The sequence below is a fragment of the Sorex araneus genome, chromosome 4 (assembly GCF_027595985.1).
Source record: "Sorex araneus isolate mSorAra2 chromosome 4, mSorAra2.pri, whole genome shotgun sequence".
Lineage (NCBI taxonomy): Eukaryota > Metazoa > Chordata > Mammalia > Eulipotyphla > Soricidae > Sorex > Sorex araneus.
In genome coordinates this window covers 103,565,071-103,590,806 of record NC_073305.1, presented here as the reverse complement: position 1 = coordinate 103,590,806, position 25,736 = coordinate 103,565,071, and the positions used below count along the sequence as shown (strand labels likewise).

The 25,736-nt window shown below is 37.8% G+C and overlaps 1 protein-coding gene across 1 annotated transcript in view; it reads left to right on the top strand.

Annotated features, from left to right (window-relative positions):
• TMEM30A (transmembrane protein 30A) overlaps positions 1 to 23,982 on the top strand; it is a 44,022-nt gene extending 20,040 nt beyond the window's left edge. Inside the window, exons 2-7 of the mRNA XM_004605907.2 lie at positions 6,408 to 6,515; positions 12,566 to 12,673; positions 14,574 to 14,661; positions 16,623 to 16,766; positions 18,141 to 18,347; positions 21,407 to 23,982. Of these exons, the coding sequence (XP_004605964.1) occupies positions 6,408 to 6,515; positions 12,566 to 12,673; positions 14,574 to 14,661; positions 16,623 to 16,766; positions 18,141 to 18,347; positions 21,407 to 21,600 (849 nt within the window). The 3' untranslated portion in view covers positions 21,601 to 23,982. The remainder of the gene's footprint in view (positions 1 to 6,407; positions 6,516 to 12,565; positions 12,674 to 14,573; positions 14,662 to 16,622; positions 16,767 to 18,140; positions 18,348 to 21,406) is intronic.
• Positions 23,983 to 25,736: the final 1,754 nt, after the last annotated feature.

Below are 25,736 nucleotides of genomic sequence, written 5' to 3'. Positions count from 1 at the left end.
TACAAGCAGAAATCTTAGTTCAGATACCACAGCTGCTGCTAAATTGTTCCTTTAGCTGCTGTAGTAGCTAATTTTATAATCACATGTTTATCTGTATTCTTAATTATTATTTATCTGGCGATTCAGCCATCCAGACTTATGATTTATGTGGTGATTCCGTGATTAGTGTTTTTTCAGCCTTTTCCCACTGTGATTCCTTTCCAACTTTGTTTCCTTGCTGTATATCGCAGGTTGAGGATGTATACCCCCTTGCCTTTATGGTTTTATAGTAGGTCTCTGCAGCCTGGAGCTTTGTTGAGGGAGACTCTTGGACTTTAGATGGCCATTTACATATTTTTTTCTTAATTCTACTTTTTAAAACTTTTATGTAATTGACATCTTTGATTTATAGTATTATTAGTGATTTTTTTGTGTGCATATAAGTCCTCACTACACCCCTTACTAGTGTACCCACCTCCCTTCCCCAAGGACCCCAGAGCTCCACCCTTTCAACACTCCTTACAAACTCAAGTGGTTTGGATCAGTCCTCCCACTGTGTTGCCTTTGGCCCTTTTGTCTTTTCCATATTCTTATCACTGCTTGTTGATTTTCTTGAAGGCTTCTCAATTTTAGAGGGACTTGACCCTTCTCTGTGGTACTCCAGTTTCTTTCTGTATTTGGGTGGTGCCTTCCTGCTTCTGGGCTGGTGACTTGGCAGCTTCTTTAAATCGCATCTTGATTTTACTGTTTCTCTAAAAACTCATTAACCTCTCTCAGTCTACCTGTCTGACTGGCTGTGTGAAGATGAGGGAGATTACCCCTTTGCCTTCTGAAATGGAAGGTAACACCGCCTTCCAAAACCCTAATTTAGAATTTCACTTCAGTGTGTACTTAAAAGTACTTGAGTTTGTGTTTGAATGTTTGGCAGCTTAATAACAGTAACAAAATCCCACAGAGATTTCTTTCTTCGTAGACTCTGAAGGGTCTAAGTCAGAATGGTAATGCCCATTTATTGAGAGGTCGTGTGTGGTGGAAAGAATATAGATATTTGGAAGAAGGCAGGACTGCCTTCAAATTCTTGTTCAGGTTGGAATGTGTTTTTGCATTGAATTCTGCCATTATCTATGTTGTAAATGATGGTGCCTAATTTTTTCTTTTTTTTTAAAAAAAAATTCTTGCTCAGAATTACTCACTGGGTGATCTTGGGAAAATTACTAAACTTTCCAGATGCTTATTTCCTAGTTTAAGGAAAATAAAAAATTAGTAGGATGTTATTTGCAGGACTTCTTGGTTTTTGTTTTTTTGGCTGCAGCGGGCGGTGTTCTGGGCTCTGCACTCAGGACCATTTGGGGTGCCAACGATCAAACACAGGCAAACACCCACTAGATTTCATTATACTCATATCTGTCTTTGATGAGGCTGTTTCCTTAAGGGTAAAAGGGATTATTTTGTAGAAGATAAAGCAGTTGGTAGGGGCACTGTGTTGGACCACCCACATTCAGTTTGCTAGAAGCTACTCCCAGTGTAGAGGACCACATGGTGCTCAGGCATCAAAGTTGGGCTGGTAGCATGTAAGGCAAGGGCCTTATCCCTGTTTTATCTGTCTAGCCTGAAAAAGCAGTTTTTTTGAAGTAGCTTTGAGCTGGTAGTCAGAAAGTTTTGAGGATAGAGTAGCATCAGCTATTGCTGTTTGTGTGATCTTGAACAAGTTTCTACATCTGTAAGATAGCACTAGAGGATTTTAGTGAGGATCAGATGAAATTATGTGTATAATAGAAAGGGCTGTATAGGCTTTTTTGTCTGAATGGGAGATATAATTTTATCTATATTTTATACCTTATAGATTTCCTTATACATAGTAAGGTATAATAATTTTTTTAAAGTCCTTTCAGATTTTCTTGGAATAAAAATGTAACATTTTAATAAAATATTGTAATAACAATATTATAATTATTTCTTGATTTGTTGAGGTATAATTAATATTTAGCAATTGTTACCAATAAAAATAGTCACTTTGAGTGTGCTGTAGTATGATTTATTAGATTTCACATTCCATTATATTGCTTTCATTCAATTAAATGGTAATATATATTCTTAGTTACAACTACTTACCTTTCCTATTTTCCTCATTTCCCTTATAAAATATTTGCAAAGAATGATTTTAGAAGCTTCTAGTCAAAGGAATGCAATATTGTGATATGCCTATTTGACAGCTTTAAAAATAAAAATCCTTTTGGGACTGGAGTGGTAGTATAGTGGGTAAGGCTTTGTATGTGGCTGACCCAGGATCGATCCCAGGCACCTCATATAGTCCCCCAAACACCACCTTGAGTGATACCTGAGCAGAGGAAAATCTTGAGCACAGCTGCCCCCTGAATACCACCAGGAGTGATCCCTGAGCTCAGAGTAAATCCTAAGCACAGCTGGCCCTAAGATAAATTAAGTCAAGAAATGAAAATCCTTTAGGGGCTGGATAGGTAGGTCAACAGACTGAGTGCATGCCTTGCATTTGGAAGGACTGATTTAACTTCCCATACCCCCAAATTACATGGTCACCCAATCGTGCAGGAGTAACTCTGCGATCAGCACCTTTAGTGAGTGGCCCAAAACAAATGTCAAAATCCTTTAGTCTTAATTAAATATGTTCAATTTTTAATAAAGAACAACAATTAACAGTAGACTTTTCTTTTTTTGGTATTGAGACCTCAATGATTTTTTAATCACTTCAGAATAATAAAGGTTGCTTTGAAGTACAGTACTGTATGTGAATAGATCCTGGGTAGGAAGCTGTGGCCCCTTAAGTTGTGAAAAGAGGTATGCTTTCCTTCTCTTCACTTAGGAGACCTTTGCTTTTAGTTTTAGTTATGCTTACCTTCTTCTAGATATTTTCAATGAATGAAAATTTTTCTAAGCGAATTTCTTTATTGAACACATAACTTTTAATGGAGAACATTTTAGTAGATTACATAATAGTTTGACAAAATTATTAAGCCAATTTGTGGGTTAGGGAGAGTTGGTGTGGCAATTAGGTGCTATTTTATGCATATACACACACATATATGTATATATTATTGAATCACCATGAGATATACAATTCCAAAGCTGTTCATGATTGGGGTGAAGTCTTACATTGTTCCAATACCTATTCCTCCAGTGTACATTTCCCATCACCAATGTCTTCAATATTCTTCCTGCCAACTCCCCCACACGCCCCCTCATAACAACCTGCCTCTGTGGTAGGCACTTTTCCTTTTTTCTTCTCTCTACTTTTGGGCATTATGATTTTCAATATAGATATACTGTATTCATATTTTAACCTTTTCAGTTATGAAGATAGATTGAACATTCATACATAAAGCTTCAGTGTTGTTTCACAAATGTTTTGTGACAATCTTTTTTCTATTAAGGTAAAGCTATTCAGTTAGGGTTCATCATAAAATAATTTATCAAGGGAATAGAGAAGCTGGAAAATATATATATTTTTTGCTTTTTGGGTCACACCCAGCGATGCTCAGGGGTTACTCCTGGCTTTGCACTCAGGAATTACTCCTGGCGGTGCTTGGGGGACCATATGGGATGCCGAGGATCGAACCCGGGTCGGCCGCGTGCAAGGCAAACGCCCTACCCGCTGTGCTATCGCTCCGGCCCCGAAGCTGGAAAATATTTTAATTAAAAATATTTTTTATTTCTCCCTCCCTTGTCGTTGTTGGTATTTTTTAATGATGGGGTCATACACACACTAGCTGGGAGCTTGCCAGGGGCCATACTTCAAATTGCTATGCTTGCACACATGGTTGAGGGGTTCACTGCAGGTTTTGCCCACCTTCAGTTTTGGTGTTTGGGATGCTTAAGGTGCTTATTGGGGATGGCACTTTTTATTTGAGGGACAAAAATTATGGTTGTAGTTCTTTCTTGGGGCTTCTCTGGTGCTCATACATGTCAGGTTTGTACTTCCCAACTGTGACACTTGCATGTCTATTATTGTTTTAGTTGTGATGCTTCCTGAGGTCCACTCTTACCTGGTTGCAGTACCTGGAAATCCTTCATCTTCTAGGGATTACAGACATCTAAGCTGCAAGGATTATATGTTACATATGGTGACACTGGGAATCTTTTATTGTAGTTTAGGTAATAGGGCTACAATAGTCTTCAGATTTATGGTATTAATATACAAAGTTATCATATACTACTTCCACCAATATGCCTTTCATCCTCTATCCTTGATCCTTTCTCACCTCTGTTTCAACCATCCTTCCTCTCTCATGCTCCTAATTCATGGTTGATTGACACTTGCAGCTTTGGTGCATACTGTTATTTGCTGTGGCACTACCCATACGCTTCAGACTTTCCACCTAAATCAACTCCAGGAATTTGAACTGGGGACCATATGCAAAAGGGAGGCATTCAAAGCCAGTGGACCATTACTTTATGCTCCAAAGTATTTTTAGAGTCCCCTCTGATAGAAGACTATTAATCTCAGATGCAGCTGTAGAAGAAACTTCGTACTTAAAACAAATGAACAAACCTGATTTAACAAATTAACAAAAGTGCCAGGACTGGCCCTCATAGTAGAGCCCATTTGTGAAGCCCTAGATGAATCCCTCACACTGAATGTTGTCCCTTTCCCAGCCCCCTGTCGGTGTAGCCTCAGTGGCTCCTGAGCCCTGCTGAGTGTGGCCTCATTTTAAAAGGACAAACATTTGCCAAAAACCTGGATAGATACCTCACCAAAGAAGTCGCTTAGGCTATTAGAACAAAATGTGGTTAGTTTAGGCTGTAACCAATAACCATAACCATCAACTTCTCATGCGTAGCCCATGGGATTAGGAAGTCCAATATTATGGTTTTGGTGAAGAACCTTTCCCGTCTTATAATTGGCCACCTTTCTTGCTGTATTCTCAGAAAGAAAGAGCTCTCGAGGCTGGAGCGAGAGCTCTCTTCTCTTTTTACTAGGACACAAATTGCATCCTGGATGCCCCACCTGATTTAAACTCAAGGCCCAATCTTCCAGTGCCATCACTTTGGGGAAGGATTTTGTTCTATCTCTTCTGTTCAAACTCTCAGTGCTCCTGCAAGATTGGCTGATTTGGTGCATGGTTCACTGATGTCTTTCTCAGCTAGACTCAGTATTCTTTTCGGAACAGGTTTTCTCACTTTGTAATATGAAGTCCTGAGAATTTTTGAAATCTTTCAGTTTTGGTGTCTCATTAATTTCTCCTTGCATTTTACTGTAAGCAGTCAAGTGTAACTAAGTCTTCTCAGCTAAATATCCCTTTCATTCCTCACATGTTCTTAGCTTCACCAAAACAATAGGATACAATTAATCAAGGTCTTTGCCACTTTATAGCAAGAATTGTCTTTTTTTTTTCTATTTTCCATTAACACTTTTCTCATTTCCATTTAAGACTGGACAGAATGACCTGCTCATCATCCAGATTTCTGACTGTGGTCATTTTTCTAAGAAATGGAAGCTTTCTAATACCTCTTTTCATACCAAGAACTTACAAAATCTCCTCATTACATTTTAGTGTTCACTTTAAAGCCCCAGCATGTATTATCCAGTTTCAAAGTCACTTCTGCCCTTTTTTTGATACTTATTATAGCATTATCACATTTTCCAGTATTAAAATCTTAATTTTAGCTCAAGCATACAATTACAAAAGAACGTACACACTGAGGAAGATCAAATTGCTGGCAGATTCGGTTGCTGTTAAGGACCCTGCCTTCTCATGGCAGAGAGACCAAAAGAACTCTACTTCCAGAGAGTATGGGGAATATTATCTGCCATGGAGACAGGGGGAGAGTCAGAAAGAGGGGGTACACCGGGGATATTGATGGTGGGGAATGTGCACTGGTGGAGGGATGGGTGCTTGATCATTATGTGATTGTAATTCAAACATGAAAGCTTGTAACTATCTCACAGTGATTCAATAAAATTTGAAAAAAAAAAGTTACTTCCTCCTTTCTTTCTCCTCCACAATTCCGTTTTGGTGGTTCTAGATTCAGCCTTATCTAGATGAAATTACCTATAGACACCACCTCAAGATGCCATTACTTAGGAAATTGGGGCTTCAGCATATCAGGGGTTGAGGGGTTCTGGACACGAACATTGTATAAATAAGATGAGTGGCAAGTATACATGAAAGATGCCAGGCATCAATTATTATTAACAGCATGCAAATTAAAACAATAAGATAACCCTATCACAGTGCATTATTTTGGGTGAAAAGAAAAGAGAAGTTTACTTGGAAAGTATTTAATAGAGAATGTTCACTTTTACTAACACACTATCAAAGTAAGATGCCTTTATCAAGTTTTGTTTCTGATGACAGATAGGTTCATTTAACTCATTTCCTCCTGTAATAGTATACTCAAACTGTATACCCATTTTCTCCAATGAAAATTTTATATATTTGTTTTTCTTGCAGATTGATTATACGGGAACAGACCCTTCCAGTCCCTGCTATAAATGTTTGTCTTCAAATTCAACACCTTGTCATTGTACCATTAACTTCACATTGGAACAGTCATTTGAGGTCTGTATTCTTAAGTAAAATACTAGAAAGCTATATGTTTAAACTTATTAATTGTTGGGTTTTTTCCCCGTTTTGGTTTAGTTTTGAACTACATCTAACAGAGCTTGGGGGTCGAGTACTTCTAAGTGTGCTTGGGGGTCATTCCTGGAGATCTCTGGGCACCTTTGTCTCTGAGGGTTGACTTCTAGGGCCTCCTGCATGCAAACCAGGTGTTCAGCTGGAGGGCTATCTTTCCAGCCCCTGTTTTTGTTTTGGGGCCACTTTTAATATGCTCAGGGACCCCATCTGGCTTACTGCTGACAGGTATTACTTCGAGGACCATATGGCACCAGAAATGAATAATCTTTCTCAAAAGAGTAGACTCTAGTGAAGTAACTTCTTAATAAGATAAGTTACTAGTAAACAAATTTTGGGGCTGGGTAGTTTAAACATCTAGTATGCATGTAATTATTGGAGTATAAAATTTTGAGAAAAATTGCTCCTCAAAGAGGTAATTGCCTATCTTGGGGTTGTTTTTTTTGTGTGTATGTATTTATTTTTGAGCAGCAATAGTCAGGTTTACTCCTGGTTCTGCACTCAGGAATTTCTCCTGGTGGTGCTTTGGGGAATCATATGGGATGCTGGGGATCCAACCCAGCTTGACTACATGTAAGGCAAAAGGCCTACCCTCTGTACTATTGCTCTGGCACCTCATAATGCTGTTTGACTGTTGCATTTTGCCACCTGGTGATTAATATATGCCATTGCATCATTAACACTTCTTTTTTTGGTTTTTGAGCCACACCCTTTAGTGCTCAGGGTTAACTTCTGGCTCAGCACTCAGAAATCACTCCTGGCAGGTCTCAGGGTGCTAGGATCCCTTATGGGGTCTAGAGACCAAACCCAGGTTAGCCACAGACAAGGCAAACACCCTGCCCACTGTTCTGTAACTCTGGTCCAGAATAGTTAATACCTTATAAACAAATTTCAAAACATCTTTTTTCTAGAAAATGTTATAATTGTTTGAGTAGTTCAGTGTTACGTTTTGGCATCTGTTTGCATTTTAAGCTTATTGCTTGAATGGTTTGACAATTTATATGGGGAGTGGTTGGGCCCTACCCAGCAGCACTCAGGGACTGTTCTAGTCTTTGCTCGAGTGACACCTGAACATAGACTGTATGTGGGACCAGGGATTTGAACCAAGTTGGCAGAATGCAAGTTAAGTACCTTAATTAAAACTTACATTATTTCTCTGACCTGATTTTGCCTATTTTAAATAACAATACGTCTTACTTGAACAAATATTTTCCCCATTATTTAGTTACTTTGTTTGTTTGGGGGTCACACCTGGTGGTAGTTGGGACATACTCTGGATTCTGCTTGGATTTACTCCTGACAGGGATCTGAGGACCATACAGTTTCAGGAGTACAACACAGGCTTCTTACATATAAAGCATACACTCAACTTCTTGAGCTATCTCCTCAGCCATAGTACTGTTATTTTCCTCTCGGTTGCTAAGCATTATTAAAGATGCAAAAACTAATGAAACCTTATTGACCTTGTATGAAAGATGAGCACATATGGAGCAACTTATATATCTGTATGTCTTTTACCTATTCTTGATAACTGAGTAGATGCTAAAGGATATAAAGAATCAGTGTAGGCACTGCAGGATGTGGCCTCCAAACCAAAAATAAAAGATTCAGAATGGATAAATAGGTATGGTCAAACCAGTTTGTACTCTCCTTAAACTGAAAATTGAGATTAAACTAGAGAGGGGTCTTTGGGGGTGTGGCTAGGGAGATAGTGCAGTGATTAAAATGGTTGTATTGCATGTGACTGACTCCTAAATGCTGATATCACCTGGTCTCCTAAGTATTGCCAGAAGTGACTAGCACCACTGGGTGTCGTCCCAACCCCCTAGTCCAAATTCAAATATTAGGGAACAGACTGCTTAAAATATACCAACATTTTAATTTTTCTAGTCTAGATCAGTTTTCTTTAACCTGATCTAGACTGGTCCTCAGATTAGTGCTGTTCCACAGGTGTAGAAAGGTTGAAAACCACCTTGGCTATAACTACCTGTCCTGAAGCTATATGCAGGAAAGGTGCCAATCTCCAGTGTAAAAGGCTGAACGCAGGGTCTAGCTTATCTAAACAGTGTCGATTTGTAATCCTTGTATGTGGTTACCATCTAGTGGATATAGATGCCCTTGTACTGAGAATAAAGGTCCGTTACCTGCCCCTTGCACTGCAGAGCCTGGCAAGCTCCCAGTGGTATATTCAATATGCCAAATACAGTAACAATAACAGGTCTCATTCCCCTGACCCTGAAAGAGCCTCCAATACAGTACCAGTACTGTTTGGAAGGATGAGTAAGGAGAGGCTGCTAAAACCTCAGGGCTGGGACAAATGGACATGTTCCTGGCACCTGCTCGAACAAATTGATGAACAACGGGATGACAGTGATACAGTGACAGTGATACCTGCCCTAAAAAAAAAAAAGCATGGGGCAGAATAAGCAAAGCATCTTGGGCACTTTCCTTGCATGCTGCTGACCTAGGTTTGATCCCCACCACCATATGACTCTTTCCTCTCTCCCCTCTCAAACTATGCCAGAAGTGATTCCTGAGCCCAGAGCCAGGAGTGTCTCAAAAACAAACAAAAAGCATGGGAGCAAAGTTGGAGAAAAGGATTTTAATTCTGTTACTTTGTTTTAGTAGAAATAAAGCATAAAATTTGAAACATAGAAATTCCATTTTTTGTGTGTGTTTAGAGCCACACCTAGCAGTGCTCAGGGGCTTAGTGCTCAGGGGACCACGTGATGCCAGGAATTGAACCTGTGCCTCTTTCATGCAAATCATGTGCTTAGCCATTTGAACTCTCCATTATCAATGTGATGTACAAAATGTAAAGTTGCCCTTAGTCCTGCTTTTTTTCAGGATAGAATTAATGAAACAATAAATTAATGACAGATAGTACTTTAGTTTCTCACCCCATCGAAAAACACTTTTTTTGGCCTACCCGGAGTGGGACTCGTGAGGATGGCGATGGCAGTGTGGCCACCAGCTAGTGGAGCTACCACAGCTCTTGGCCTCTCGGAGCTACGGGCCGACAGTGGAGTCACTCTAAAGACTGAATAGGGCTCTTGAGATCCAACTCTGTGCCACTGCAGAGCTTAAGTCTCAGAGTTGTGGGGAAGGGGTCACCCTGGGTCCCTGCCATGGGGCCTGGAGTCAAGTTGCCGGCAGGGTGGCCCTGCTGCTATTTTTTCCCTGGACCAGCCCGTGCCACCCTCAGTATATTCCAAAGGAGGACCTCCCTGAGCGCCAACTATCTGGAGACCGGGGGTGGGGGTGTATGCTCGACTGGTAGCTGCAGCCCTCCTGGAGTGTCCAAGCCATAAATGGTAGAAACTCTGGCCCTGGTTCTGGTCCCTGCTAGTGCTGCTGCTGCCATTGCCACTGGGACCCAGGGGTCATGGCGCTGCCGGCAGGTCAGCCTGGACTCTCAGGGTAAGTGCATCAGCAGCCTGATGGTGCCATCCGGCTTCCTGATACGCCAGAAATCACCACTATACCTTTGGTGGGACACCAACAATCAGGACACGTTTCCTGAGAAATTAAACCGTCAAAAGTAAGATGTGTGGAAGCCGTGCCCCACAACCACCTCTGGCTCTGCCATATAAGCTTATTTATCAGCCTTGTTTCAGAGACTCATAAATCTTGAAAAAGATCAAAAGTCGCAGTTAATCTCAGACGAAGTAGGGCTGAGCAACCCAGGGCACATTGTGGAAGGGGAAGATGGGTTAGCCCAGTGCCTTCCCAAATAGAACCCCTGGCAGCCACTTGCTTCCACAACTCAAAATTACCACCATGCCCACCGCCGGAGTCCACTATCTCAGAATGGACCTCACTGAGATATTAACCTGCTGAAATTCAGCTATGTGGGTTTGTGACTGTAATCTCCAGGCTCTCTGGCAGTCAGAATGGGCTACATCCCTCCACTTCCCTACACTCCAGGAAACCTCAGCAGTCACCCCCCACAAACCAATTCCAGTGCCACCACTTCTACTAGCCCTGCTTCAGAGACCTATAGATCTCAAAAGAGGTCAAAAGCTGCAGTTCATCTCAAACCTGGGCAAGGCTGAACAACCCGGGGCACATCAGAGGGGGCCTGATTAGCTCAGGGCCTGCCCAAAATGAGGCCTCGGCAGCTGCTTGCTCCCACAGTCCAAAATGATCACCATATCTCCAGCTGGACTCCATCATCTTGGGAAGGATCTTGCAGAGATATTAATCTGCTGAAAATTCGGGTATGTGGGTTTTGTGACTGAAATCTCCAGCTTCCTTGGGGGTTGGTATGGGCTACCTTTCCCTCACCTTCCTGTACTTCCAGAAACCCTGGCAGTCACATCCACACCCCAAAGCCACCACCCAGTTAAAAAAGGTACTTCAGCCTTACCATCCCTATAAAAATACCAAACACCCTGAACAAACACGATGATCTCTTAGTACCTGCATTGCCAACCATAATGCACAAAGGAGAGAGATAGAGAAGAAAGATGCCTCCCATAGAAGCAGGCAGGTGTATGTGTTGCGGGCAGAGGGTTAGGAGGGCGGTGAGACGGAAACTGGGGACATTGGAGGTGGGAAATGTAATTGGTGAAGGGTTGGATGTTGGAACATTGTAAGACTGAAACCCAATAATGAATAGCTTTGTAATGGTCTATGTCACTGATTTATTAAACAACAACAACAACAAAAAACCTTTTTTTCCCCAGAACTTCAAAAGTGAGTACCCTCAGATTTATTGTTTTGTGGGCTGTATTTCACTACAAGTTCAAACATTTAATAGGACATAGCCTTTTTGGAGAACTTAAAGTGATTTTGTTTCAGAAGTTTTAAGAGATTTCAGATTATAAATTGAATATAATATGTTACTACTGATTTGAGATAAGTTTGGGGGGGTGCGGAGGGTGGGGGGTGTAGTGATACTGGGGTGAACTCAGACTACACCGAGATATACTTCAGCAATTTGAGTTATCTCCATGGCCTGATGTTATTTTATTAAAGCATGGTCTTTGTTTCTGTGATTCAATTTCCATTGCCATTAGAAAGATAGTACAGAGGGCAGGGTACATGCCTTGCATTCAACTGACTTGGGTTCACTCCCTGGCACTCAATATGGTCCCACAAGCACATTGCAGAGAGTGTCCCTGAACTTAGAGCCAGGAGTTAGCCTTGAGCATTGCCAGGTGTACCTCAAAAATTAACCAGACAAACTCTGTGTGTGTGTGTGTAATAGGAAAGCTGTATAATTTGACATTTTAAAGTCAAACTATTAGTAAAGTATAACATATATGAAAATAATAACTCAACTAGAGGCTATTTAAGATGTAAATGAAGTCTCTTCTTTCTGGATTCCTTTAATTAAGATAAATTAAGTAATAGATAACTCACCCCCCAAAAGAGAAAATAATGTCTTTTCTACTTCTGCATATCTTAATCATTCATCTAAATAATTGTAATTTATTTAAGTAATCTTTCTTTCCTGACTTAATTCAGTTTGGGTCCACTGTATGGAGGTATTTTTCTTGATATTTATAAAGTAACTTATTTTACATAATTGCTAATTATTAATTTTGTTCCACTGATGAATTAATGTCCTACTTCTGCTTCAGCATTTTCTGTAGCAAAAAAAAAAAGCTTGATCTATATCTTTTTGAAAGTTGATAATTGTGTGAATACCAATCGGAATTATAGAAAATTTTAACTTAGAAATAGATCAGTATAAGGTAATGGATCCTTGAACTTTATTATTGTTTTGAAAATAATACTTTGAAGTTTTCAAGGATTATTTTAGTGTACTCTGATTTTTAGAAAATTTGTTAACCTTATTTATAATCTGTACCCTTTCAGATTGCTAAATTCTGGTACAATTTCCCCTAGTATCTGTTGCAAGTTATTACAAATTCTAACTAGTAAAACCCAGATTAATTAGCTTTTATGTATACTTGAATAATTTGTATTTAATAGTTTTATATGAAAATGTTTTCCCCTTTCTTTAGGGCAATGTGTTTATGTATTATGGACTATCTAATTTCTATCAAAACCATCGTCGTTATGTGAAATCTCGAGATGATAGTCAACTAAATGGAGATTCAAATGCTTTACTCGTAAGTAAATAATGGAAATGACAGTGTTTTATTTATGGTATAGAAACGTAATTTTTTAGCTCAGAATATTAAATTTAATGTTAGAACGAAACTAAACTTAATGGATTGTTTCATTGGTGAGGACTTTTAGATGAAAAAACGCTTCTGTAATTCATACCGATCAATGATTTCTTTTTTTTTGGGGGGGGAGTCTGGGGATCTAAAGCAGTGCCTCATACATAAGTGGCTAGAATATATTTCCCCTATTGAGACATTATTTAAATTGAATAACTTTTTAAAAAAATCATTAACATTCTAATGGTGATAAGCTTTCATCAAAACTTTCAAATAATAGGGGGCTGGAGCTATAGCACAGTGGGTAGGGTGTTTACCTTGCACTCTGCCAACCCGGGTTTGATTCCCAGCATCCCTTATGGTCCCCTGAGCACCACCAGGAGTAATTCCTGAGTGCAGAGCCAGACCTAAAAAGCAAAAAACAAAAACAAAAAACCTTTAAAATAATAGCAAGTCTATTATATGTAGTCTTATCTTCAAAGTCTCAAAACACTAACTTTATGAATCTAAGGACTGAGAACCTAACTAGGACATAATTCATAATCTTCATAATTCAGCTTAGGAAGATCCTGTTGATTATTTTGTTTTGAGATATGCTGTAATGTGTTCTAGTAGCCCAGAACAACTCAGTCACATATCTAACCTCAGGCTTAGTAGAATTTTGGTTAACTCTAATTGACCATTATTCACATCTTCAATAGAAGCTTAGGCAAAAGCATATCTAGAGGATTACATAGGATCAAGGTTCTTTTCTTGCCAGCATCTTTTTTTGTGGTTCCTCATTGCACAGTTTTTGTTTTGTTTTCTTAGATTTTAGATATCCTGATTTACAATATTGATAATGGCTAGGTTTCATGCATAAAAACAATTCAGCACCACACCCTTCATCAGTGTTAGCTTCCCTTTAGCATAGTTCCAGTCCTTTGTTCCTCCCTCATTTCTCCTCCAGTGATATACTTCCTACTAAAGACCAGTTCTCAGTTTCTGTTGCCTTTGGGCATTTGTTGTTTCCTTACCTTGTTTCTTCATATACCATATTTGCAGAAAATCATTCTGTGTTTTTTCTCTTTCTGACTAACTTCACTCAGCATGTTAACTTTCTGGATCGATTGACAATAGTGACATACTGCATAATTGTGTCTTTTCTTATAGCAGAGTTGTGTTCCATTTTGTAGATGTATGCATGTAAAATCAGTGCACATTTGAAGAACATCTATTACAGTCTCGAAATCTATTAGATTAATTTTCTTCCATCCATTCTTCCTTTCTTCCTTGCTCCCTTCTTTCCTTTAATGTAGCGTTTAACCCAACTTTGCAACATTTGCTATTATCTAGTTGAACTTGTTCATTTTATGACTGAGGCCCAGATAAGTCAAGGGACTTCCCTGAAATTGCATAGTTAGTATCGTTGGAACTGGAACCTCCAGTCTCGATTTCCAATTTAAGATCCCGTTCATTATGTCATAACTAGATCAGCAGAAGTTTGTCTTGGGCAGTAAATTCTTTGTGAAAAGTGAAATTTTCTTCATTGATGGAAATTTTTAAAAACATCAATTTTTGTTATATATGAAAATAGATGCAAATAAAGTTTACATTCAAAAGTGTAAAGAAATGTATTTTGTTAATGCAGTAATCTTAAAATAGAAAAATAATATTAAAGCTAATCCAGTAATATTAAATAAATGTATTTTGAGTATGTATATGTGTGTTATTTGTTAACATTGACTCCTTTTATTTACATTGAAATTGAGAGAAACAGGGATCAAATTTTCAATCAATATTAGAGGTAGACCATAATTTTCCCAGAACCATGGGTGATCATTTTTCTTTTCTTTTTACAAATTAGAATCCCAGTAAGGAATGTGAGCCTTATCGAAGAAATGAAGACAAACCAATTGCTCCTTGTGGAGCTATTGCCAATAGCATGTTTAATGGTATGGTATATGGTTTATATATGGTTAATAGTTTATATTTTGATTAATGGTTTATATAGAAAGATACTTAATTAGAAAATTTTGTATGGTCAGCACAGATTTGTTAGTCTAAAAAATGTGAATGAAATTGAAAACAACTTTAAGATAAATATATCAGTGAAGTATTAGAATGCTTTGTGACTTATTTTTGAACACTCATAAATAACTTCTATTCCTGGGAAGAAGGAGCCAGACCTTCTACTAAGCTTCCTGTTTCATATATAATAATTTATTTATTATTATTTTTTAAAATAATTTTTATTAGTGAATCACCGTGAGGTATAGTTACAAACTTATGAACTTTCGTGTTTGCATTTCACTCATACAGTGATCATTTACCCATCCCTCTACTAGTGCCCATTCTCCACCAATGTTCCCAGTATCCCTCCCACCACCCCCACCCCATCTCCCACCACCCCACCCTGCCTGTGCAGCAGGGCATTTCCTTTTGTTCGCTCTCCTTTTGGGTGTTGTTGTTTGCAGTAGAGGTATTGAGTGGCCATCATGTTCGGTCTGTAGTCTACTTTCGGCACACATCTTATACTTACATACTTACTATATACTTATTCACTGTCACTGTGACTGTCATCCCATTGCTCATCAGTTTGCTCGAGTGGGCACCTGTAATGTCTCCATTGTGAGTGAGACTTGTTGTTACTGCTTTTGGCATATCAAATACACCACAGGTAGCTTGCCAGGCTCTGCCTTGCGGGCGAGATACTCTCAGTAGCTTGCCGGGCTCTCCAGGAGGGGCGGAGGAATTGAACCCGGGTCAGCTTTGTGCAAGGCAAATGCCTTACCCGCTGGACTATCGCTCCAGCCCATCACCAAATTACCTCTGCTAAGAGAAAAAAATATTTCATTACTCCTAGTCTGCATTGGATCTTGGATTTGAAGACACACTCATATGTAAAAAACTAAAGCACGCTGAGGGGCGTGTGCTCTCTCGGGCTCTTTGGGCGGCTCTGTCTCACCGCCTGCGTTCGGTGCTCTGGAACCGCTGTATATGGCTGTTGTTCAAGGGCAGGCGAAGGAAGAACAAGGACCAAGCTGGTTGCTGATTAGTTACCGTTTATTCAATCTTCCATCTTTCTCATCTCCTGCACTCCCAGCTCCGTCCTCTCTCTGGATCTACTGCAGCCTTCTGTCTCTCTCCCTACTTGTCTCTCCCACCTTGCCCTCTTGGCTACACACAGCCAGGTAGCAAAATCAACGTTAAGAAAGCCCTTCCTGAGGGAGCCAGGTTCAAAGGGAACACTACCTAAGGGCATTCCAAAGTCCTTCCTGACTCTTAAGGTGTTTTTCTTCTTTCCTTAGTCCAAACACTTATAACATCTTAATATTAGTTATTTATGTATATGTCTTCCCCAACAAGGAGTGGTCCCTGAGCACAGACCCAAGAGTAAGCCCTGAGTACCACTAGGTGTGCCCCTGCCCCCCAAACAAAACAATGAGTAATATCATTTAGAACAGTCAATTTCAAGGGATCTAAGGTCATGTATTGCTAGTGGTTATAGTTTTGGATAATCAGATTGAAATATGTATAAGCCAGAACCTATTTAGGAATGCATTATTCAAAAGAAGGGAGGAAAGGCAGATTTATCTAAAAATTTTTTTACTTGTATCAATATACAAAGTAAAAAAATTATATATTAGATCAGTATATAAACATTTGATCTAATCATATGAGCCAGCCATGTAAGAAAGTTTCAGGTATTTGAAACTGTTTTAAGGAATAAATTAACAATCAATAATTACAAAGTTTTCATAGTTAATTCATATGTATAAATAAGTGTGTATATGTGCCTGTTCTGTTACAACACTTTGGGAAGCAAACACCAGATCTTAAATTCTTAGAGAGTAAAGCAAGTACTATAAATGTTAAGTGAACGTACAGCAAATCTTCCTTTTCTTATGTTTAGATACACTAACATTATTTCTGATCGGCAATGATTCTGAACCTACAGAAATTGCTTTGAAAAGGAAAGGTATTGCTTGGTGGACAGATAAAAATGTAAAATTTAGGAATCCTCCAGGAGAAGGAACGCTGGAAGAACGATTCAAAGGTAAAATAGAATTAATATTCCTTTAAAAAGAACGTAAATTAAAAGTTAAAATGTTCTAATGAATTTATAACTTTAAAATCTTTTATTTTAGGATTTTTTTGCTTATTTTAAATTTTAGTTTATTTTTTGGTTTTGGGGTTACACATTATCCAGCCTTAAGTTTGCGTTTTTTTTAAAATAGCTCCCCTGTACCTCCCCCACTTTCTGAAATTTTTTTGCGTTTGACTAGAGATTGAACCCAGGCACTCATGTTTATAAGGCATATGCTTTACCACTGAGCCACATTTACAACCCTTAAAAACAGCTTTTTTTTTATTTCATAACAGTCGAGGTAGAGTATTTAGTATATTCTAGACTGAGGATGTAGCTAAAGTGGTGGTGCTTGTGCCTTGTATGTGCAAGTTCCTGAATTTGATCCTTGGCACCATGTACAGCTGTTGGAGATTCCCACCCTAGCACTGCCTGGTATGGGCATAGTGACCAAAAAATTTTAAAAATTACAAAAATTTTTAAATGTAGTTCTAACACTAAAATTCTAAAATAAATACATAGTTTCATTCTTATTTCTCTGGTAGAGGCTCTGGCATTTCAAACTGTGATCTCTTAAAACTGATACAAAATTTCTTTAAAATAATCCCTAGTATGGAGTCTGGAGAGAGAGTACAGGAGGTAAGGCACTTGCTTTACATGTAGCAATGGTGACCCTGGTTTGATCCTCACTACATATAGTCCCCTAATCACTGCAAGAGGCATTCCTGAGCACAGAGCCGTGAGTAGGCTCTGAGTACTGAAGGTGTGGTTCCCAAACCTCAAATAAAAACAAATAACCCTACTTATTATAATTATAAATCCAACTTTAGTTTTGTTTCTCTGTCACCTTAATTTCACAATATAATGCTTATTGCCGTTATATCTTTATACTATGTCATCTGCCTCTTTTGGCATATACTTAATAACCCACTTTTAGTATCCTCTTGATTGAAAGGTCAGTCAAATCTTTGTAATTATTTGTTAAATTATTATATGAAGAACTGATTTCTCTAGATTTTAAGACATTCTTATAATATGAATATACTTACTCCTTTGGTACACTTTTTATTACTGGTTTTGTAACCGCACAGTGTGTGCTCAGTGATCTCTTCTGGGACTTCTCAGGGGACCATATGGAGTGCCTGAGATAGACTCTGAATCGGTCACATGCAAAGCAAGTGTATTATCCACTAAATTTTATCTCTCCAACCGTATTTATTCTTTTGTAAATAAGAATATACTTAGACTGATTATTACATATCTCTGTTTTGGTAGTGTAAGTTTTCAGCAAAACCCATAATAGAAGTAATTCTTTTTCTCTCCTCTCATCTCCTTCCTCTTAAGGCACAACAAAGCCAGTAAACTGGGTTAGACCAGTATATATGCTGGATAAGGATGAAGATAACAATGGGTTCATTAATGAGGATTTTATTGTTTGGATGCGCACAGCAGCATTACCTACATTTCGTAAGTTGTATCGTCTTATAGAGCGAAAAAGTGACTTACATCCAACATTACCAGCTGGACGATACTATTTGAATATCACATACAGTATCCTTTTTTTGTCATGTACACAGACTGATAGATGTAACAAGGAGTGTAGTCTAACCTTATCTCAGTTGTGTGGCATGCTACTTTGTGTTTTAGTTTTGTTCTCTGAATTTTAAAATATGTGTATATGTGAGAATAATCTTTTAATATCTTCCAGAAACGTCTTTTTCTTCCTTCTTATAAGATATCAAATATTATTTGGTATCATTATTTAAAAATATAGGTGTAAGATTTATTGAAAAGCTCGATCTATTTATAAGAAAAAAGTATAATTGAACTTCAATGTGAAGACTAGTGAGTAGCAGTTAATCCACTGTTATTAACAGTACTGGGTCATTGTTATTTTTAAGTATTAAAAGAGTGAGTGTATCTGTTAGCTCACATAATTGTTCATAATTATTCTATTCTATACTATGATCATAGTATCAAAGCATTTATCATCAGCTGCATTTTTTCATAATAATTTAGGTATAGTTTTAATTAATTTTTTTGTAGGGGGCCACACATGGCGATGCTCAGAGGTTACTCCTAGCTCTGTACTCAGGAATTACTTCTGAGGGTGTGATGTGACTGGGGAACCCATATGGGATGCCAGGAGTTGAACTTGGGTTGCATGCAAGGCAAGCACCCTACCCTCTGTACTATATCTCTCTAGCCCCTAGGTATAGTTTTTAGTGCTTTTAAATGCTGATTATATGTCACCATTGTACTGTTTTCTTTGTGCTATATTATTTAATTAAAGCTACTAATTAATCGATGGTGAGAAGGTATCATGTCTACACTATAGTTATAGAATACTCAAGTAGCTTACTGGAGTTTACACAGGTAATAGAAAGGCCAGAGTTGGGAACCAGGCTATTGACTCCAAAGGCCATGACTCTGCATCAGTTGCCACCATAGGCTATTCACTTCACTAGTTTGTTCAAGTAGATAGACTCATAGTATTGGCTTCATTATTGTCCTTTCCCAAGACAGAAATAGATACTTTTTCTTTTACTACAAAACAATGTCCTTACATCTTGTGATGGCTAACTCACGGTGTATATATTATCATGAAGGAAGTTTCTTGAGTATTAGCATTTTTAAAGGTTTGCTGGTGGTCCTTGCGTTTAAAATTTTTTTTCACAGTCCAAATTAGCCATAAGTAAATAGGCATAGTTTTATAATGGATAAGTGAATGGTAAAATTAGTAAATGGTTAAATTAATAAACCTAATTTCAAAATAAAAATATTTTTGGATCTTTAGCCTGGTTTTGGTACCCTAATATGTAGCTGGATGACTTGATACCCTGAAGATGACCAAAAAAAATTTTGGGGGGGTGTGAAGGGATGATCATACCTGGCAATGCTCAGAACTTACTCTTGGCTCCGTGCTCAGAAATTACTCCTGGCGGTGCTTAGGGGACCATATGGGGTACCAGGGATCAAACTCAGGTCAGTTAGGCAAGCACCCTACCCTGTGTACTCTCTTTGGCTCCAAATGACCAAATTTTTTTTTTAAAGGACCTCATAGAAGCACTTCGGGCTGTCAGAGCCACTTTAGTTGTTGTAGAAGAGCATTGTTAGAAAGCTGTAGTAAAAAGAGGACAGCTTGTCACAGTTAACATAAGATCACATAAGAGTTAGAATGTATACCAACTTGTTGTCTTGACCTTTGAAGCATCCCAGAATTATTAGTTGACAGTTTGAATCCTAGGCATTGAGAAAATTGTAGAAGGAATGAGGAGTGTTTTGCAGATTGCAAACTGGAATTTGGGCTGGGAAGACATCAGGGGTAAATTGTCAAAGTTGGGAATAGGTGGGAACTAAATACTAAAACATACACACCTCTTTCTGAAGATTGTGTTAGAGTGAGAATAGCATGTATATTTAATACTTTGTCCCTTAGAGTGTTGGATTAGTTCGCTCTTGTAATCATTTCTGCCTCAATTTAGGATTGATCTAAAAGACTCGTAGAGCTGAGCCAGTCATTTGTAATCATAGTGTCAGTTGTGATGGAGAATTACAGAAGGTAAAGAAATAAATGACACCCAACTACTCTGGAGTCATAAGATATTACTGAAAAGGTTGTATACCTTTCACATAAAAACTTGGTACTGTCATCTCTGCCTGAGCTCTTGTCAGAATTCTTGAATTGAACCATGTAGATTGCGTATCTGTTATACTGAAGTGTATAAGAAATCAGTCACTTAAATCTTTTTAGCAACCCATTTTTTATATCCACTGTTTTAGCTATCATCTCCCTGTGTCACACCAGGAATTTTATTATTGCTTCCAAAATAGCAAGGTAAAGGGATTTTATGTTTATTTGTGTGTTTTGTTTTTGGGCCACACCCAGCAGTGTTCAGGGCTTACTCCTGGCTCTGTGCTCAGGAATCACTCTTGGCAGTTCTCAGGGGACGAGGTGAGTGCTGGGGACGGGACGGAACCTAGTCAGCCTCATGCAAGGCAAACGCCCTACCCGCTGTACTATCCCTCTGGCCACAAGGTTAGAACCTTGCTTTTTTGTTGTTGAAGTGCCGGGGATTGAATCCAGGGCTCATACATGCAAAGCATGGACTTTACCATTGAGCCGTATCTCCAGCCCTAGTACCTTGTTTTTGACCTTGTGCTCAGGGCCCTGTCATGTTTGCATAATGACACTCTTGCTATATAGGGCCTTTGAGCTCACAGAGACCTTTAGTCCCTTCATCCTTTTCTTCCTGTCTTATCAACCTCTTCTTCCTCTGTGGGTTTCAGTGCTGTTCATGTGATGTATTTTTTCATAATGTTTCTAGGCCTTTTGTTCTACCTGTGTAAATGAAAGCCTAAGTACCTGAGAAATGATAATAATTGTTGAGTTTGTTGTTGCTTGTAATATATGTTTACTTTTGCTACTAACATTTATTTGCTAAGTTCTTTCAAGGTAATATGCAATTCATAATTTAGAATAGCTGAGTGAGGTGCCTGTATGTCAGAGTTATGCCATGAATTATAAATAATTAAATCTAAACACTTTTATGTTGTATTTTTAAAATCAAATAATTTGAGATGAAAAAATCTTCCTATACGCTCTTCAGATTACCCTGTACATTCTTTTGATGGACGAAAACGGATGATCTTGAGCACAATTTCGTGGATGGGAGGAAAAAATCCATTTTTAGGGATTGCTTACATTGCTATTGGATCCATCTCCTTCCTTCTGGGAGTTGTACTGCTAGTAATTAATCATAAGTATAGAAACAGTGGTAATACTGCTGACATTACCATTTAGTTTTTTATTCTGAAAACAAATGTACTGCATGTGCATCAAGGCCAGTCCTATTCAACCTAGCTTTCAAATGCTGATGTCTGGTTAGTATGTCATTTTTGAAGTTGGCACATAACTTTTTTTTTAAACAGTCTGTGTTCTGTTCTTCTTTGTGGATGACTTAAGAAAATATATGACGGGTATAAAGCAAATTAGATATATTGAGCATATCAACATTGTAACTGCTAAAATGGCATTCTAATGTGTGCTTTTTTTGTTGGACAGGTTCTATGATGCATAGAGCCTCTCATGTGAAATGCATTTACTGCTTAAATGTTTATGCTATGTGATATTATTATATTGACATATGATGTATATGTGTGCCTGTTGTGTGAAGAAAGGGATTACAAAATGTATGAGTATAATGATTTGCTAATCTTTCAGGATTTAGAGTTATGAAAAGATGAAGAAGACCAAATCTAAATAAAACACTTCATCATTTTCATGTGTTGTGTGTAAAGGCTTAAAGTTAACACCTTTGTTGAGGTGGTTTATGTATTCAATTTAATGCAGTATAGTTGTCAAGCATAGCTTTGATTTCAAAGGATGCTTCATTGTCTAGCATAGGAAATAATGCTATGTCAGGTAGTTCTCAGGTAGGAGAATTTAAAATTCCTTTTTCTGTTTGGTTAATAAGATACAGCCGGGAACCCTGACTCACTTGATACATTTTTACATGTACGAATTTCCCTTGAAGTTTACACTTCATATGGGATGTGAGGATATAGCTGAGATGGGAAAATTTTTTGGCAGACCTTCATATTTTGCCTAATTGTAAACCAGATGAAAATATTTAAAGGAGACTGTTTTCATTCTTGTGGTATTTAGCATTCAGAAATTTGCTTCAGAATTGGAAATACCTCACACTTTTTAATTTTGCAGGTAAGTATTTTGACTTAAGTACTAATATTATAGAAAATTTGGAAACAATAAACTTTATTTCTCTGTTTTGTTCAAAATTTGCATAGAGATCAATTTTAGATATGTATGCACATTTTTTTTAATTTAAGGCACCAGTTTTGGTTAATTTTTCCTAAGACATACTTTAAAAAATAAGTTATTTAAATTTTCTAAATAAATTCTGGTGGTTTTGGAATATGTACATGATAAACTATAATATATATGGTTGATGTTATTTTCTATTTACTGGAATTTTAATATTCCTTAATAAATGCTCTAATTTGTGTGACATCTTATTCTTGAATGTAAACTTATTTTTTTCACATCCATAAAAATGTATGTTTTAATCAGAGGTGGCTTAATTGCACTGAAATTGCTTTTTTTAAACTAACTCACATTTATAGAGAAAAATGCTTGTTTAGAGAATGTAATGGTTTCTTGAGTTATATTTTAAATCAAAAGGTCTGGGTAATGTATTAATTTTGATAAGTACATACTTTTTTTAAAAAAACAAAAACAAAAAATAATGTTAACAGTTAATTGTAGAAATGTGCCACACTTCTTGCATTTTGTGTAACCCGAAATTCAGTTAAAAGAACTTGTAGTATGAGGTAACTAGTACATGATTATTTTGAAATTTCTGAGTGCATAGAAATACTGTTTTGTCAGTCTTTCAAAATGTTTATTTTGATATTGATTCTCTTGCACATGGCAGTTTATTTTCTGAATACATCACTGGGAGAGAGAATTTCTGCCAGTCTTTTCAGATTGAGTAATGCTATTAAGGATGACTATTATCTTGCATTTCTTTTTGTAACTGGGGGACTAACGGTGCCATTAAAGAAAAGTTGGAGAGATTTACTAACACGTTCTCATCTGTGCTGGAGATGGAATCTTAAATGTGTGGAGTTTTGTCTTTTTCAAGTACACGATGACCTTAAGTTCCTTCCTGTTTCCTGCCATTTGAGCTCTGAGGAAGTCTATTGCTGAATATGAAGACTACCGAACATTTATGTGGCCTCTGAAGTATGGGAAGAGGGGAAACTATCCTTTTAATCTTTATTTATGCTCTTCTTTTAGAGACATTGACTTCTTAGTCACTTAAAAAATCATATTGTATTATAAGACAACTAAGTTAAATAGAAGACAATGAAAAGTGCATTAACTAGCGGAAAGTGTTTTGATACATGAAGTTTCCCAGTTGAAGGAATTATTTAATAAATAAGTTTTCTTTCTGAGAAATGTCATTGAAATCCTAAAGCAGTTAAAATTGGTTTAAAGAATTAAAAAATAACAGTACTACCTAAGAGAGAATTTTTGACCAAGAGGAAAGTCAAGTGAATATTGTTTATTGACTAGTAATTGTTTATTTGTCACCTTGATTATACACAAGATAACTTTCTGTTAGTATGCTCTGTATAATAAAAATGAACAAAATTAACTTGGCCCTGTTCAAGTGTCTTACTAAAAAACTCTTGAGTGTTGTTGCTGATGTTAAGCACCAAATACTGCCCAGGATCAGTGAGTTCAGATTTTAACATCTTCATTACTTCATGACTAGATCTTATTTGTTTATTTGGTCACACCTATTGGTACTGAGGGGACAGAGGACTACTCTGCTTAGTGGTTGGTGGTTGCTCTCAAAGGTATTTCGGGAACCTTGTGGTGCCAGGGATTGAACCTGGGACCCTATAATACAAAGCATGTTGTACCATCTTGTACTCTGTGCCTCTCCTTGGCCCCTCCATAACTAGATTTGGTTGTTATGTGTAATCACTCTGACAGCATTAACTTCAAGACATATGTTACTGAGAAGTATTTGTTCTTACAAGGATATTGTTCTTACAATAATAAGGTGGGTATGGCACATAAAAAGTAAAAAAACTAGAGCTGCAAAGAAGACAACAAGATTAACGAATGCTATTAAACCTGCTTTCTTCTGACTTCATGGAAACATTGCTTGTACAGGAATTTGGGGGTGGGGAGGGGGGGTGGCACACTAGTGGTGCTAAGGAGCTACTACGGACTCTGTGCTCCGGACTAGGGGAACCATATGGGTTCCTGGGAATTGAACCAGGATTAGCCAAGTGCACAGAAGGCGTATTATTTCCTGTACTATCTTTTTTTGGCCCTGTTACAGTATTTTGTTGATTAAACTTTAAGTTTTGTTCTATGTTAACCTGGTTAACTTGAGGGGAAGATGGAGTCAATAAGTAAATGTTACTATTTTTAAGAATTGTTTTGATGTATACATATGTTTGTTGCTGAGTTGGATGGTCAGTAAATTGTTTAAGAGCCTCTTTTTAGTTTATGTCTCATTCAGAAAATGTAAAGATCACTTTGCTTTTAATGTCATTTGAAATTTAAATATGTTTAAAATCAAATCATCATGATAACTATTGCTTTTTAATATATCTGTAAAATATATTAACATAATATGTAGTTTCCTATGTACCCTGTATTTAATCTATTTACTCCATAGAGACCTTATGATTAGTAACCATAGTTTCTCTCCTTTTTCATTTTTATTTTTTTGGGGGGCCACTCCTGGCAGTTAACACAGAAGTGAAGGCTTCTGTATTAAAGTTTTTGTTAGTTGAGATTGGTTGGCTTCTGCGTTAATATTCCATCCAATCTGGAGTGCTCTTACTGGGATGTCAGTGTTGTAAAGCTTGGAGATACTGTGCGGCCACATGCTTTGGAAAAATCAGAATATTTAACTGGGCAGTTCAGCTGGAAGCCTGGCGGTGGCTTTGGGTTATGGGAGTAGTTTCCAGGGCTTTGCTAGGATGGAAGCTGGCTATTTCCCCCCCACCCCCCAAGATCACCACAGAGGTCTTAGCCTGAAACAGGTGTCCAAAAAATTTTTGCAGCTATCTGATCTTTTTTGGGATTTATTTATGAATCTGGAAGAAGGCCAGAAGATGAGATTACGTGGCAACATTGACTGCTGGATCTTTCAGAAATACAAGGAGGTGGAGGGGAGGCCACCCACCCAGACTCTGAGAAGGCCTGGATATTTCAGCCACAAAGACCCGTGTGTCCGAATTTTTTGGCAGATTAGGTTCTCTGTGGAGCTCCTTCCTGAGGTAGTCCAGCCAGAGGTATTTTTCATTATTTTTTTTTCTGTAATTGTTAGTTTTCTTGGCATTTGGAGCTCAGTTCTTGGTTTGTTTGTTTTTTTATATAAGATTTTATTA